At 36.0% G+C, this 14,119-nt stretch overlaps 1 protein-coding gene across 6 annotated transcripts in view; it reads left to right on the top strand.

Annotated features, from left to right (window-relative positions):
• The window catches only part of ABL2 (ABL proto-oncogene 2, non-receptor tyrosine kinase), a 103,926-nt gene that overhangs the window by 65,645 nt on the left and 24,162 nt on the right, over positions 1-14,119 (top strand). For 2 of the 6 annotated variants that reach the window (XM_019976699.2, XM_019976700.2), the window contains exons 2-3: positions 10,795-10,857; positions 12,090-12,260. In XM_019976699.2, the coding sequence (XP_019832258.1) occupies positions 10,795-10,857; positions 12,090-12,260 (234 nt within the window). Of the gene's footprint in view, positions 1-5,840; positions 7,548-10,794; positions 10,858-12,089; positions 12,261-14,119 lie in introns of those variants that run through there. The other 4 variants (XM_070768513.1, XM_070768514.1, XM_019976701.2 and 1 more) reach the window with 3 other exon arrangements.

Raw genomic sequence — 14,119 nt, 5'->3', positions numbered from 1 at the left:
TGAAAGTGGAGAGTGAAAAAGTTGGCTTAAAGCTCAACATTCAGAAAACGAAGATCATGTCATCCAGTCCCATCACTTCATGGGAAATAGATGGGGAAACAGTGGAAACAGTGTCAGACTTTTATTTTTGGGGGCTCCAAAATCACTGCAGATGGTGACTGCAGCCATGAAATTAAAAGACGCTTGCTCCTTGGAAGGAAAGTTATGACCAACCTAGATAGCATACTCAAAAGCAGAGACATTACTTTGCCAACAAAGGTCCGTCTAGTCAAGGCTATGGTTTTTCCTGTGGTCATGTATGGATGTGAGAGTTGGACTGTGAAGAAGGCTGAGTGCTGAAGAATTGATGCTTTTGAACTGTGGTGTTGGAGAAGACTCTTGAGAGTCCCTTGGACTGCAAGGAGATCCAACCAGTCCATTCTGAAGGAGATCAGCCCTGGGATTTCTTTGGAGGGAATGATGCTGAAGCTGAAACTTCAGTACTTTGGCCACCTCATGTGAAGAGTTGACTCATTGGAAAAAACTCTGATGCTGGGAGGGATTGGGGGCAGGAGGAGAAGCGGACGACAGAGGATGAGATGGCTGGATGGCATCACTGACTCAATGGACGTGAGTCTGAGTGAATTCTGGGAGATGGTGATGGACAGGGAGGCCTGGTGTGCTGCAATTCATGGGGTCGTGAAGAGTCGGACACGACTGAGCGACTGAACTGAACTGAAAGAGTTATAAACATTATTTTGGGTGAAAGTGAAAGTTGCTCAGTCGTGTCTGACTCTCTGCAACCCCATGGACTATATATGTAGTCCATGGAATTCTCCAGGCCAGAATACTGGAGTGGGTAGGCTTTTCCTTCTCCAGGGGATCTTCCCAACCCAGAGATTGAATCCAGGTCTCCTGCATTGCGGGCAGATTCTTTACCAGCTGAGACATCAGGGAAGCCTGAGAATACTGGAGTGAGTAGCCTATCCCTTTGCCAGAAGATTTTCCCAGCCCAGGAATTAAACCGGGGTCTCCTGCATTGCAGGTGGATCTTTACCAGCTGAGCTATCAGGGATTACTTACTGACCCAAAGAGAGTTAACCTTGTACAAGTTTAGGGGCTCATCAGTTGTTTGTTTTTATTTTTGTACCTTTCACTTCTGGTTAGTCATGCAAATCTTCCCACTTGAGCTCAGCACATTTATTCTTTCAGTGAATTTATTTTCAAGGAAGGGACCACTTTTAGACTACAGAGGAACTAAAATTTTAAATTATGGTGTCAAGTTTACTAAGCACTTTACATGCATTTAATCTCATTTAAGGATGCTGTAGAGTACTTGGCATTATTTTCCTGTTTTCCAAATGAAATTTGTAAGATACTTAAATAACTTAATGAAGGACACCTCAATTTTTCACTGGCAAAGCACAAGGTTTCTTAATACAGAGTCTGAAGTCTTGGATTTAAAAAACAAAAAGCTTGTTAACATTTGAGATTGTAGTCTTTTTGTAATCAGAGGCCAATATTTGTTCCTAAAGATATGAGTGCTGAGAGTAACGTAGTATAGTGTGAAATTGACGCTCTTTCTTATTAGAATGCTGGTTAGCTGCTCTGTTGGGAGGTTGAAGGTTAATAACAGGTACGATATGGCCACTTTAGAGATCATCTAGTTTTTACATAGCTTTGTTTCTTTATCTCAATAATAATGGAATTGAACATATTTTAAGGACTGCCATTAGATCCTGAAATATTAGTGAAAGTACCCTTGTCTTAAAAGGGGAAAAAATGGAAGCAGTGAGATTTTATTTTCTTGGGCTCCAAAATCACTGTGGACTGTGCCATGAAATTAAAAAGATGCTTGTTCCTTGGAAGGCAAGCTATGACAAATTTAGTGTATTAAAAAGCAGAGACATCACTTTACCGACGAAGGTCCATCTAGTCAAAGTTATGATTTTTCCAGTTGTCATGTTTGGATGGATGTGGAGAGTTGGATCATAAAGAAGGCTGAGCGTGAAGAATTGATGTTTTTGAATTATGGTGCTGGAGAAGACTCCTGAAGAGTCTTTTGGACAGCACGGAGATCAAGCCAGTCAGTTGTAAAGGAAATCAACCCTGAATATTCATTGGAAGGACTGATGCCGAAGCTCATTTAACCTACTTATATGATTATATTTGAAATAAGTTGCCTGTAGCTGGATCATATATCTGCATTTAGGCTGTTGTCATATAATGTAATTATTAATATGTGGATTTAGGTCTGCTGTTTTTATTTTTTTCTGTTTGTTCTTCTGTTTCCCTTTTTTTGCCCTCTTGGATTATTAACACTTTTTCTTTTTAGTTTTGCTTTTTTGTCTGTTGTATTTTTGGCTATATCTCTTTGTATAGGTTTTCTAGTGGTTGCCGTATGGATTTCAGTATACGTATTGAACTTTTCACACTCTACCTGGATTCATCATTTTACCACTTCGAGTAAAATATGGAAGCCTTACTGTCATACAGTTCTCTCTTCCCTCTTTATGTTACAGTTGTTACATTTACCTGCATTGAAAAGTCCCTGCAATGGGGTTAACATTTTTTGCTTCTAACCATCAAGCATATTTTAAACAACTCAAGAAGAGAAGAGTAGTCTATATGCTATTTATTATTTTTGTTTCTCTTTATTTATTCCTAATGAATAGTTTCCTTCTGGTATTTCCATTCTGTCTGAAGAGCTTCCTTTAACAGTTCTTTTAGAGGAGGTCTGCTGGTCGCGAGTTCTTCCCTTCAACTGAGAAGTCTTTGTTTCATCTTAATTTCTAAATATTTTCTGTGATTATGGAATTTGGGGATGACAGCTTTTTTCTCTCAGCACTTGAGATAATGTTTTTTCATTTCTTTTTAGCCTTCAAGTTTTGAAATTCAGTTGTCAGTATTCCAGCTCTCTTGTAAGTGTGATCCTGCAATGAAGTAGTGAAACTCCTCACCTTACCTCAGTCTCTTAACGGACTTTACTTCTGGCCTAGAGCCTGATGTATCCTGCCTAGTAGATACTTTGCACATCATACTCACTCAATAAATAATTAACTGGATGAGTGAAATGTGATATAGATTAAAAGAGCCAATATTTTAATAATTTAATAAGTGTGGATATAGAGTGGGTAGTATATATAGTTCTCAGATTTTCAATGAGTATATATTACTTTTATAAACTGAGAACAATTTAGAAAGAATACGTCATACTAATAACTTTGTTGTGTTTAGTCTTACTGGCTTTCATTTATCATTTTTTGGTGATAATTTTTTCATGCTCACTTTCATTTTATTTATTCTCTAAAATGTTAAAGGTGGTATTAGATGGCTTAGGTCATTAAAAACAGCATAGAATGAAAAGTTTTTTAAAAAATACTTTGAGTGTCTTTTGTTAATTTTTATAGTTTTCTAACTTAGATGGCTGTCGTCATTGAAATTCATTCCCCACAGAGCTGTTTGCATATCCTTTCAGTGTCCTTAATGACTTGATGAACCTTGCCTAATTTTTATTGTGGGAGTTGTGTAGGCTTTTTCGTTTTCCTTTTTTCTTTGAGCTGTGTGACTACAGACAAGCAATATTTAATATAAGGGTTAATGTGAACTCCTGAGTGTCCTGTCACTGTAGCTATTCTTTTCTTATCCAGAAATAATACATAGAAATTAATTATTGTCTGAACAATAGTTGCTTTTGTAGAAAAGTATTGAATTATTGAGAATTTTTTTAGGGGGTCCCTTATTCAGTGCTGTATAGTGCAATTTAGAGGGGGGTCGACATGCTTTAGCAAAAAATATTTGTTGATTTGTATTTGTGTGTGTAAGTTTATAACATAAATGGAGATGTCTAGTTGCCAATTAGGAACTGAACAACATAAACAGCACTGATTTTTTTTTTCCAACTTCACGAATGAACCTCTTAATTGGCATTTTTTTCATGTTCATGATCCAGAATTTAAAAACTTAGTGTTTATTCTCAGTTGTCCTCATTTAAGACTGTGGCATTTGGCATGAAATATTATGCAGCTGTACATAGGAAAATAACTATTTCTATGTGCTACTGTGGAGTGATCTTACAGTTAAGTGAGAAGAGCAGAGTGGAGAAAGAGTGTGAAATATCCTACTGTTTAAGAAGAAGGGCGGGGATGTGAGCATGTATCCATTTACATTAAAACAGTGTAAGAATAAAGCATATAAATTTAGGTTTCCTCTAAGGAAGGAGTGACTAGGATAGAGAGAAGGGTGCTTCATTCTGTAGATTCAACTTTGGAACCATGTAAATATTTTATGTAATGAAATAAAATGTATAAAGCAGAACTGAAAAATTGAAGATAAAATGAAGCAGATTAACTCATGTGGATATCCTTGTAGCAACAGTTCTCAAAATTTGATTGTGTTCAACAAATCCCTCTATTGACATTTGCACTGATGGTGCCAAAACACTGTTGGTAAAACTGCTTAGTCCTTGATAGAAATCAAGGTAGTGACATTAAACTGTACCTAGCCATCACTGCATTGTCACCGCCACACTCTCGCTAAGAATTTCCTTGATGAAGCAGTAAAAATGATTATGTTTATAAACAGTCTTGATTCTCAACTACATGTCTTTTTAGTATCCTATGTGACAGAATGGAAAGCGTGCAGAAAGCACTTCTGTTGCTCACCGGATGCTATGGCTGTGTGTAGAGAGACCCGTGTCCACGTGTGCTGTGCTTCTAACTGAGCTGGCTGCTCTTTTCTGGGAACCCTGTTTTCACTTAAAAGATTGAATGACAAACCATTCAGAATTGGGATTTGGTAGACATTTTCTTGAAAAATGAATGAAGTAAATTTGCTATTTCAAAGAAAACAGGGGAAAAAAAAGACAAAGAAAACAGGAATTGTTGGAAATGGTAGAATTTGGGCTCTTAAACAAAAATTAGAATTTTATAAAATTAGTAATAACCATTGTGATTGTGAGAACTTACCTGGTACTCAAAATTTTTGTGGTGAGATTGATGGTGATAGTAATGAACAGGATGTATCAAAGTTACATAATGGAATATATCAACATTTAGTGGATATATTTCCAGATGATCAATACATGATGTTAAAAAATGCAGAGTACAAGATAGACTTATTTCAAGTACAAGTTAAAATAATTTTAGTTTGACAGATTATAAAAATTTTATCTATTTGGTTTCAGATTTCAGTATACAGTTAGGCTTTAAAGAACTACTAATTGTCGAGTTTTGGTATAGTATCAGAGAAGAATATCCATCATTATCTGAAAGATTGTTAAAATATCTTTTCCTTTTATACCTCCATATCTGTGCACAGTTAGATTTTCATATACTTCAACATAACATCACAGTAGATCAAATGCAGAATGAAGGTTCATCCATCTTGTTTTAAGACGGATATTAAAGATATATGCAAAAAATGACAGTGTTACTATTACCTCTTAATTCTTTTCAAGAGTAGTTATTTTTAATAAAATGTTAACATGTTTATTGTTATTTTGAAATTAATATTACAATTTCTCAGTTTTAATTTCAAATATGGTAGATAATGATAGATACAACCTACATAACAGAGGTCTTTGGAGAGTCAATACTAATTTTTTTTATAAGTTTTTAAGAAATATTTATTTATTTATAGCTGTGCTGGGTCTTTGCAGCGCACAGGCTCTTCCTCGCTGCTCATGGACTTTTCTCTAGTTGCGGTGCATGGGCTTCTCATTGTGATGGCTTCTGTGGCAGAGCGCAGGCCCTGGGGTATGCGGGCTTCAGTAATTGTGGCTCACAGGCTTAGTTGCTCCTCGACATGTGAGTTCTTCCCGCACTGGGCGTCGAACCCATGTCCCCTGCATTGGCAGGTGGACTCTTGACCACTGTACCATGAGGGAAGTCAAATACTTATTTTTTTACTTTAAAAACTGTAATTAGAAAATATACATAGCATAAAACTTACCTTTTATACTATTTTAAGGTATACAGTTTAGTAGCCTTAAGTACATTCACAGTGTTACATAGCCACCCAAGTGCAGAGCTAGATTTCCAGAGCTAGAATAGCTTCTACATATTTCATATAAGTGGGATTGTACAATATTTGTCATTCTGTGTCTGACTTATTTCACTTAGCATGATGTTTTCAAGGCCCATCAATATTGTAGCATATATAAAAATTTTATTCCTTTTTATCGTTGAATAAATTCCATTGTGTGTACCATATTTTGTTTATTCATCCTCTGTACTCCTGGTTACAATATAGGAGGATTAAAAAATGGAACTATTCATTATTGATAATTTAAATAGCAGATTTACTGATTAAATCGTAAATCATATGGTATAGAATATAGATATCTATAGAACATGAATTATGGAGCCTCTTTCCCTTTTATTTTTTGTAATTCAGGGAAGGAGAAATTCAACCTGGTATTTGAAATTCTGAGTCATTAATTTGAGGTAACCCGTTAGTCATTTAACTCTTACTTTCCTCATTATGTTAACAGTACTGGCTTCATAAAAGGTTAATTAGTTATTACCTACACCAGAGTCATTCTTTCTTTAAGCTTGCATTATAACTTTTGTAACATCTTTATTGAAGGCTGTATCAGTTTTACTATCAATAATTTTACCCTGTTACTTTGGTTGACCTGGAACCTAGCACAGTGGCTGGTACATAACAGCTACTTAACAAATATTTGTATAATAACAGACATTCTAGAATTATTTTTGTAGGTTATATCCCTAAAGTCATCCATCACTGGTGGATTTCGCTAGTTTCATTCTTATAAGGCTCTTGAGTTTTATTTAACTTTGTTCTATATATTAACAAAGATTAGGCTTTTACTTTCAAAACCTTTAAAGTTTTCAGTACTATCATGCCACGTTTTTAACCTTTATTAAGCAATAGAGCCAAACTTTTACTGAAGGCCCTCATTTCCTGGCTTCTGTGCTTATGAATCAGATTGCAACTATTTCTTTAACTTTGGATTTGTGGTTTCTTGAACTACTTTAAGTGATGCAAAAGATGACTGTTGTTAGGCGTTTCCTCTCTTTTAAAAGTGTATTTGGTGTCTTATTGTAAACATGTTTTCTCCAAGGAAACTTCTGTACAATCTCACTTCATCATCTCCTAGGAATGAAATCCCAGCTACATGCAGTGACGCCTGTGTATTTTATCATTTGTTACTCATGTGTGTTGGTTTTTACTTATTTAGTTTTTCAAAACGTTCCAGAGTTCTTGAAGTAACTCTATTCTGACTCAATGTTTTGCTGATTACTAGACATTTCCCTTTAGGTAACTCTCCACCCACATTGGACTTGTAAATGTTACCCTGCCATTGGTTCCCTTTGGCCACTGAGTTCATGAATAAGTGTCACATGCATGTGGTATTGCTTGTCAGAGGCTAGAATTCCAAGACTTCCTCTGTACAGAGAACAGTTAAACTTTCGTGCTTCTGGGCAGAGGAATGGTCTTTGGGATGGTTCTGCTTCCACCTAATTGTTATGGCAGAGATCAGGACACATCGCTTTGCTGTCTATGCCATGAGGCCTCAGAAACGGCTCTCCCCAGCTTGACAGGTATGATAACAGGGGTGATCATTTGCGGGAGGGTAGATAACCACAGTAATCAAGCCTGAATGAGATTCCAAAAAATTTGTACTGCTATTGTTGTTAACATCTTTATTCTTGGCTAGTGAAGCTTCATGTGTTTTTTCCCTGGTAGGGCCTTAGTAATAAAAGAATAAATGAATAAATGAATAATGTGCAGTATTTTTTAGTTTTAAGATATGTGTGGCTTGATATTGAGAACAATTGAATGGTTTATCCAACCACCCTAGTTTTTAAAAGCAGTATTAAAAAGTATTAGCTTCCTTAGGGATTTGCCTGGTGGTTTAGTGGTTAGACTCCACACTTTCACTTCCGTGGGCCCATCTGGGTTTAACTCCTGCTTGGGGAACTAAGATCCTTCAAGCCACGTGGCATGGCAAAAAAAAAAAAGTATTAGTTTTTAAGAATATGCAGTCAAAGTAGAATTCTGGCAAGGTAAGTGTTTATAAAAATGCCTGGAAATGCCTGCTAAACTGAAATTTTTTATTAATTTCTCCAATTAATAACTGACAAATTTCTACTTAAACTGATAAAATTTATTGAATGACTAATTGGTGAAAGTGTTTTTAATAAAATTAAACATTAAATTTAGGAATTTTCTGTGAATTTGAGTTTGAGTCTTGTTTAGTCCTGATAATTTTCTGTACAAGCTACTATTACTAGTTTTACCTTATTTTTATTGTATCCTACAGGCATATCAGTAGAAAAAAATGACCTTTTCTTAATAGGCATAATATATTTCTGCTGGGACCTATTTCTGGGTTCCATATTCCATAAGTAAAAATTAGAGTCTTCTGTTGCCTCATCGTGAGTCCATGATGTGCCTCCATAATAGTGATTAACGAAGGATAACTCGCTATCTAAGGTACCTTATATATAGTAGTCACTTAACATTGTTCAAAAATAAAACATTCCCAGCCTGCGCACTTGTATTTGGGCAGATGCAGTAGCTCTGAATCATCCAGATTTGTCTGTCTTAAGCTGACAAGGAAAGGAGCATAGGCTGGATCTACTGGATAACACTGTGGCATTTACTTTCTATAGACCCCCCACCCCTTTTTGTCTTCATTCCTTAGTTTTTTTGCCTCCATTTAGCTCTTTAACTCCTTATGATTTAAAACATGTTCATTCTCAAGAAAATGTTAGGATGTTTCTTGTCTTTGGAAAATTTCCTCTTTTGTTTGGTGCTAGTGGGTAGGATGGTGTTTAAGTGGATATCCTGTGCAGGCAGATTGTACAGGAAACTGACCCTTAGTTCTATGAGAACAAAAGAGTGAGTGGGAAGAAAGAAGAAAGGAAGGAAATAAGATCTTTTGACTTGACCAAAAAGACTGTAAAAACCAGAGATGGGAAGAAGGGGATTGGAGAATAAAAAGGATTGTTTTCCAAGATGTGGTTCTTTTTGTACTTTGGCCTCTGAAATGATTGTCTTCCTGTATTTATTATTTTGTATATTTGAGAAATGTACAGTATTGTTTGGCATGTGTATATGTTTTAAGTTTTCATAAAATTGTGCTGAAGGTCTCATTCTCTTTTCTCCTTTTGTCACTTAACATGGTTTTAAGAGGCTGACTTGCCTTTCAAAATCCTCCTTTGAATTTGATGGAGTTCCTCTCCAGTACAGATGACTCACATGTCATAGACATATCCTTGCATTTTGACAGTCTGTCATTCTACTGTCATCAGTGCAAAATCCAGTTTAAATGTGCTCATCTAATTTAAATGCTTTCTTTTCTCTGAAACCTTTTCTGACTGCAGAGTTTTGTCTTCTGTCCTCTCAGTGTATACTCTGTAAGTGTAGCAGAATGTGTGATTCATTTATTCAATAGATTGTTTTTGAGAGCCCCTTATATACAGTAACTGTTCTGGGTGCTTGGAATTTATCAGTGTACACAAAGCAGATAAAAATTACCTGTCCCCATAAAACTAATATTCTAGTGGGGTGGGATAATAGCTCACATGAATATGATGATAGACAAGTAAATTGCATTTTGGGGCGTGATAAGATCAATGGAGAGAAATTAGTAAAGGAGACATAGGGGATGTGGAAGTGTTGTCAGGAACAGATGCATTTTAAAGTAGGATGGTTAGAGAATGCCATACCAAGAGGGGAACATTTGGGTGAAGTGTCGTGTCAGTGGCTTAGGGAAGGATGTTTTGGGCAGGTGGAAAAGCCAGTACAAAGGTCCTGAGGTGGGAGTGTGCCTGCCTTGTTCAGGTAATGGCAGGGAGGCCAGTAGTCAGAATGAAGTAAAGTAGGGAAGGAAGAGTAGGAAGATGAATTGGGCAAAGGCCCTCGTAAGGACTTTAGCTTTTATTCTAAGATAGGGAGCTGTCAAAGAGCTCCAAGTTGGGTCATCCTAGTTTATTTCAGTGGATAGTACAGCTGTTCCTATTCACTATGCTTATGTGCTTAAGAAGCAAGATACCTGTTTCAGATTATCTTTTCAGGACATTTGGACATATCTCAGGTTTGTTGTAACTTTCTTAATGTAAAATGATTTAATTAGCTGTGAAAATTAAAAAACACATTCTTTTTAAGAGGAAGAAGGAATGTGAAGAAGTGAAATAAACTGTTAGGAAAGCATCTGACCTACAAGAGGAATTTCTGTCTATAGGATATCGACAGCTACGAAGCCATTTAAAAAACACTGGTTAATGCTATTTTAAAAGACTGCTTTTTTTTTTTCTCATTGTTTCCTGTCACTTATATTTTTATGAAACTTAGTTACTAATTCAGTCAAAATTACTGAACACATATTATATGACTCTTGCTAGAAAAAAAGATAAAGTTCTTATGCTAAGAAGCTTATTTTGTAAAGCTGGGGAAATGAACATAAATGGAGGATAAAAATAAGAGGTATTACTGTAGCAAGTATAATGTATATGAGGCTTCCAAGGGGAGGTTACATTGAAGTTGAGTGTTTTTAAAATGAATAGAAGTCAGCCTGTCAAAGAAAAAAGAGGAATGATTTCACATTCTGGGAAGATAGGACTATGTGAACAAAGGCAGAAAGGCAGGAAGCATCATGGTGTTTATTCAAATTTAAAATTCAAGGCGTGGAATGGGAGAGAAGGGAAGCTGGAGAAGTATTAATAGGTGGAGATATGATTATAAGAGACCTTGAAGGCCTTGTTAAAAGAGATTTTTAGCTTGATGGTGAACTATTGAAGTATCTTAAGAAGAGTGACATGGTCAAATTTTTGTTTTAAATAGATCACTTTGCCAGCTGTTTGGAGGATGGATTTGAGGGAGACAAGACTGGAGGCAGTAGTCCAGGTGAGAGATGTTGGGAATCTGAACTAAGACATTGGCAGTACAGGTGGAGAGGAGGGATTGGATTGGAAAATAAAACCACGGATTCAAGGGGTTTTCTTCTTCATATATGATAAAACCAAGTTTAAATTAAAAATGAGTGGAAGAGAGGGAGACATACTAGAAAAGAATTGTTATATGACAGAGGCAGTTGCATAGTGGCAGAGTGCCACTAAAACCCATTTTTAGTGACTAAGAAAATTGCTACTGAAAGAACAGTGTGTTTTTGGTAGGATTATTCTGAACTGTGAGAAGCAGGTGATCTTAAACTAACATGGTGTAAGGATCACCTATTTGTTTAGTGTAACTAAATTTAGGAACCACAAAGCCTTGAAGAAGAAACCAGGTCTTACAAGGCTTCAACCATTACAGGTGATAGAAACTCAATAAATCATGTCCGTTGCCAGCCGTATTTTGAGTCCTAATTAAGTTACAGTATTTTATTAAAAATGTATGAAAAGAAAATAAGGAAAAATTGTTTTTTATTAAAACAATTAACAGTGGAAAGCTGTTATGTTATAGACTGTACATGGTAGTACAAAGGTATTTTGGGATGCCAAGAATATTTTGTATTAAACCAAAATACTTTTCTGTTTAGTAGATAATTTTAGGGTTTTTTTTTCTAAAAGCACTATTTCTATAATTTTCTATATGTAAATGGAGGGCCTGGATTAATACAATCTATACATATTTCTTAAAAATCTCTGTTATCTTTTCTGAAATTTGTTTTATATGGAGATAGTAAGGGGAGAAAGGTACTTTGGGGGGACTTAACTTCATTTATAAAACATACCTATTCCTTCTTAAAACCACCATCATCTAGACAAAATATCTTGTGTGTTTTATAAAATGAACTGGCATTTCTTTTTGAGATTTTTTTTTTCTTTCATTTTGAGGAAACTATGTTTCCTATTCATTTACCTCTGATTTTGGTTCATGCATAAGCATCACAGCTAAATGCTCATTTTGTGTTCTTTGCTCTATCTTACTATGTTTTCAACAAGTAGATTTCTCTCCTGCTTAGGAGACATGCCATCTGCTCATTCTTCATGACTCCACAACCACGTGTATGGTTTTGTTCCTTGCTGGAGCCATCAGTATAATGCCAACAGCTAAAATACTGTCTGTGTAGTGAATTCAAATGAATCTCCAGCTGTTGGACTTGGTGTAAACTCCTTTCTCTCTATGTCTTTCAGAAGCCTTGCATCGCCCCTACGGTTGTGATGTTGAACCCCAGGCCCTGAACGAAGCCATCAGGTGGAGCTCCAAGGAGAACCTGCTTGGAGCCACCGAGAGTGACCCTAATCTCTTTGTTGCACTTTATGATTTTGTAGCAAGTGGTGATAACACACTCAGCATCACTAAAGGTGAGCTTCTACGTGACATCCTCTCACTTTTCAGTTTTTATTAGTGGTTAAGAAATAATGGGATCTGTTCTGGATTCTGCCTCTGACTGGAATTAGGTAGGTAATTTGGGCCCAGATACCTCTGATTCATTGGGGATAATGCCACCTTATCTACTTCATAGAGTTTTCATTAAGGCTAAAATGAGACAAAGTACATTAGAAAAAAAACACTGCACAATATATACATAAACTCGACTCCTTCTCAAAATTCTGTTCTATAGATAATATGCCAGCATCTGTCTGCCACAAAGGTAAGGTTTACCGTACACCTCTTTTCAGTGAACTGTGGCTCACTAAGAGTCGGGTTTCCAGACCCCAGTGCTACTCTTAAGTGTCGTTCGTGGGCTGACTTCCTGTGAGAACCATTCGTTACCAGTCTACACTGAGATTAAGAACTTGTACTCAAAATGTAAAACAACTACATTGCTAAGTACACTTATTATTTAGTTCAGCTGACATTTCTTTTTTTTAACAAAGCTGAAGAAAGTGGTCCAGTGATTCCCACTCTGGCACAAGCATCTTACCTTGCTGTGGACCTGCTTTGGGTAGCACTGGCCTAGACAACTTCTCTCTCATTTGTGTTTGTGTGTGTTAGTGAAAGGACTAGCAGGAAGGGTTTCTATTGCAGTAACACTCACAACAGAGTAGTAGTACTGTTTTCAGTAGTAAATTCTTAACAAAGAGAATACCAAGAACATAATCATGTAAAAACCATCCATTATTGGTTTTCTGAAGAGGACAGAAAATGTGGAATTTTTATGAGAAAGAAATAGGAGTGTGGGCATTGTCATTGTATACATGAGTTGGATTGATAATCTGCTTATATTTTTCTTGTCTTTTGAATGTATTAAAGCTTCCTACTAGGAAAAAATAAGATTCTGGATAATTTTTAGCTACCTGAAAGTATAAATTAAATGATTCTTTGTCAAACAATACTTCTCTTATTTGTAAGGTTTGAAATGAGATAGTAAATGAGAGTGGATCACCAAATTAAGAAGACAGGTCTCCACTCAAGGAATGTTACCCTGAAGTAAAATATTTTTATACATCAATTCTTAAAATCCAGCCAGATTCATCAAAGGCAGAAATCCTTAAAACTGAGTTTCTGGGGTATATGTATGTCCCAGAGTGGGGATGATGGTATGTATACATGCATTTGATGGTATTTGTATGTGTGTGCAACTGTGTTTTATGATGGGAGGAAAATTTTACAGTTTTAGGATACAGGAGTTCAGAAATATTTTATACTCTGTGTGGTAGGTAGTCTCTTTGGGCTACAACACAGTCTTTTACTTTAAGGTGCTTCATTGGGAAAGTTGGTGAAGGTGACTCAGAACACTCTTTCCTAGATACAATTTTCATGTCAGTATTTTCCAAGATTGCTCAGTCACCAGCGATACATTGATAAAGAAAGCCTTTTGATTCATCAGTTACCAGTTATACATCTCAAAAAGTGGGATTTCATTTATCTTATAATCAACAGTGATTTCTTTTAAGGGCTTCCCTGGTGGCTCAGCTGATAAAGATTCTGCCTCCAGTGCAGTAAACCTGGGTTTGATCCCTGAGTTGGGAAGATCCCCTGGAGAAGGGAATGACTGACTACCTGCTCCAGTATTCTGGCCAGGAGAATTCCATGGGCTGTATAGTCCAAAACCTATGAAATGCCAGGTTTTTATCCAGGTTCTTATTTTTAATTTAATATAAAATATTGTCATGCTAAAGCTGTTTTTTTATTTTAAAAGACAAAATATATTTTTAATTAAATAACAATACTTATTTTAGTAATTTCTTTGAAGGCAATATTTTGCCTGAATTAAAAA

Source organism: Bos indicus, chromosome 16, assembly GCF_029378745.1.
Source record: "Bos indicus isolate NIAB-ARS_2022 breed Sahiwal x Tharparkar chromosome 16, NIAB-ARS_B.indTharparkar_mat_pri_1.0, whole genome shotgun sequence".
NCBI lineage: Eukaryota > Metazoa > Chordata > Mammalia > Artiodactyla > Bovidae > Bos > Bos indicus.
The sequence above is the reverse complement of the archived record's forward strand: the minus strand, read 5'-3'. Positions and strand labels throughout refer to the sequence as shown.